The 3,039-nt window shown below is 43.1% G+C and overlaps 1 protein-coding gene across 1 annotated transcript in view; it reads left to right on the top strand.

Moving 5' to 3' along the window:
* CRLF2 (cytokine receptor like factor 2) overlaps window positions 1-2,761 on the top strand; it is a 24,406-nt gene extending 21,645 nt beyond the window's left edge. The window contains exon 7 of the mRNA XM_012807137.1: window positions 2,498-2,761. Within this exon, the coding sequence (XP_012662591.1) occupies window positions 2,498-2,761 (264 nt within the window). The remainder of the gene's footprint in view (window positions 1-2,497) is intronic.
* Window positions 2,762-3,039: the final 278 nt, after the last annotated feature.

Raw genomic sequence — 3,039 nt, 5'->3', positions numbered from 1 at the left:
ATCTTTTCCATTTGATTTAAAGTTACTATATTTGCATTTTGTTGACTTAAAGTCTTCTAATAGATCTGTAATTTATCCTGATGTTACCACAGATGATGTAGTCCAAAAATATTTAACCTAATTTTTTTTAAACTCTAAGCTATTAAGTTAAACTATATAACCAAAGCCACTGACTTAAATACTGTAATGCAAAACACATTTTGTTTTTTTGCTTTGTCCCCTTCTGCCCAGTAGCAGAAGAGGAAGGTCTAGGAAACCATTTCCTACATGGATCTTTCCGAAGTTTAACTCCATTCCTCCTGTGCTCTGTTCACCAGTGACTTCATAGTGCATTATAAAAGGGACAGGAGAATAGTAGGATATTTAGATTTAATTTATACCATAGGACCTCTGTAAGTTGACCACCCAAGGGACTTTAACAACCTAGTCAACATACAGTGGTGGTCAACATAAAGAATTAGGCCTGCTGTACTGATGTACATGTTGGCACATGTCCTGTTTATGAAAATTATGTCACTTTAAGGAGGTGATCAATGTAGGGAGGTGGTCAACTATGGATGGTCTACTACATATTATTTAATTGGTATTTGTGATTAATACATAATCAGATATTTTCATTCAGGAGATGGAGTCTTACTGACCTCATAAAATTTTTTACCTTCTTTTAAAGACTGTAATTCAATAGGGATATTTCATCTTTCCTGACAGAAACCTCACTATAGAAGAAATAAAAGAACTATATAGTATTCCGTGACTTTATACACTCAATTTCTTTGAAAACTACTTTAAGCATTATAGGCTTGATCACAGACCTATAATCTATTGATGAAAGATGCTGATAAGTCTAAGGGCTGCTTGTAAAATAAGTGAATTCTCTCCCATCACAATGTGTAAGGTGAGGCTCAGAAAACTTATGCTACGAATATCATGCAGGGAACACTTCTGGACTCTACCAAAGTACAGCTCTCAAGACCAAGACTGCATTTCATAAGCCAGAATGATTTTAAGAGGAGGCAATTATTTTAAGTTTTCCTTTCTATTCTTAAAATGTGTTCCGCTGAGGAATGTTTCATACAAGTTATTTCTGAGTCTTAAGTTTGATACCCCTAATGTGTGCCCCAAGGATATATAGTAAGACTTAGGAGCAGACTTTTGTTCTCTTTCTCTGGCTGATGAGGACACAGACATTGATGGTATTGTTTTTAATTATGTTTCTTAAAATAGTAATTTACATAATTTATTTGAAAGTTGTAAAAGTAAAGAATGTGTTCAGGAAGTAAAATATAGGGGCAGCTCAAAAGAGTAGGGCATCGGCCCCATATACCAGAGGTGGTGGGTTCAAACCCAGCCCTGGCCAGAAAAAAAAAAAAAAAAAAAAAAAAGAAGACGTGAAATCTCAAACAGATGTTTAGGCCCACAAGTTCACGTACCATTTTAACAAAGGGTAGTAAAGAGTGAATAAGCAGCTAGACAAAGGGATTTGGCCCCAGGAATGAGTGAAGTTTGGGGAAGGTGACCAGGAAAAATATAGTCCATTATGCAGATTCAAAACCTCTCCAGTGATAAGAGTTGTGTCCAGTGTGTAAGGAAGAAAACAACAGCCTTACTCATGCAAATTTCCTTTTCAAAAGGAGATATTCATGCCTTTCTCTAAGGCAGAAGCAGGGAGCTCAGAGCCCTCTTTCTGCTCAAAAATTATCCTGATTCCAAGATGAAATAGCTGAGGCTGCCCAGTGTTCCCCTTCAAGGGAGAGGGGAGGGAGTTTTCAGGAAAAGCTGAAGTTTTAAATATCTGGGGCAAGGAGAAGGTGAGCCAGGGAGGCGGGGAAGGGAGGGATGCTTGCTCCTGCGAGGGAGCCCTGTAGAGCCTCCTGAGTGGCGTCAGGAGGTCACCTAGATGTTGACCAACTTGCAGTCTGTGAAAGGTCCCACTTTGCCCCATGGATCAGAATCTGCCTTTAAGCAAGATTGCAGGTTCTTTCTGTCCACAGGATAGTTCAGGAAGCATCCTATTTCTCCTCCTAAAGCTTTTGAACAGCCACAGAGGGGGTCAGTAGCAGCGGGGGGGAAACTCACCACTGTGTCAGAGGAATGGTGGGTGTGAATTCAATCTTATTTTGGGGCTCAGGATTGAAACCTGTGGTAAACAGCCCCTATGTAAGGGCGTCATGCCTCAAATAGGAGCTTTGTGTGGGCTTAGAGATTCCAAATGTGAGTGTTCCTCTGACCTGTTGAGAGAGGCAGTCTCACTTTATGATGCTTAACTTAATTACATCTAGAAAAAACCCTTCCCAAGGAAGTCTAGGGAGAAAAAGAAAAAGCCTTTTTTCCTACCCTCTTCTATTCTGTGATGGGGGCCTGCTAATTAAATTGAGAAAAGATAGACAGCCCATGGGGAGGCTGCCTGGCTGTCAGAAAAGTTCTCTGGGGGGATACGAGATGGGTTCACTGGGCTATGTCTCCACTGGGATTGAGCAGGAATGTTTTGTCCCAGCAGGAGTGGATCAAAGACACCCAGAACGTGGCCCAGCTGAATAAGATGGGGAGTGGCGGGGAACAGGACTGTGGCCCCGAGGATGCCCTGGTGGTCCAGGTGGCCAATGTCCCCAAGATGATGGGTACTGTGTGCCCGAAGATGGGGGACGGGGAGTCCTCTGGGGATTCCCTCCAGTTCCCTCACCAGCTACCCAAAGGCGGCGACGTGGTCTCCCTTGGGGGATTCACATTCGTGACAAGTGACAACTCCTACGTGATGTTATGAGGGCGGCACAGCCTCCAAGACCAACATCAGGACTTTTGTTGCTGATCAAGGACTGAGGGGAATATCCTGGGGCCCCAGGCCACCTGGACCAGCGACACTGGGGGCTGGGGTCCTCAGAGACTGAAGAATCCCCCAGGCCAGCTTTCATGCCATCGCCATCTCTATCTCAGGTCTTGGGGGTTGATTTGGTGCAGGTGGGACGTGATTGTCGGAGGAGATATTTCTGTCACCTTTCATGTACATTCTAAGGCAGCATCTTGTGAAGTGAAGGAGACTCT

Source organism: Otolemur garnettii, unplaced genomic scaffold (assembly GCF_000181295.1).
Source record: "Otolemur garnettii isolate 467f Iridium unplaced genomic scaffold, OtoGar3 scaffold00065, whole genome shotgun sequence".
Classification (NCBI taxonomy): domain Eukaryota; kingdom Metazoa; phylum Chordata; class Mammalia; order Primates; family Galagidae; genus Otolemur; species Otolemur garnettii.
This window is presented reverse-complemented; position numbering and strand designations above follow the sequence as displayed.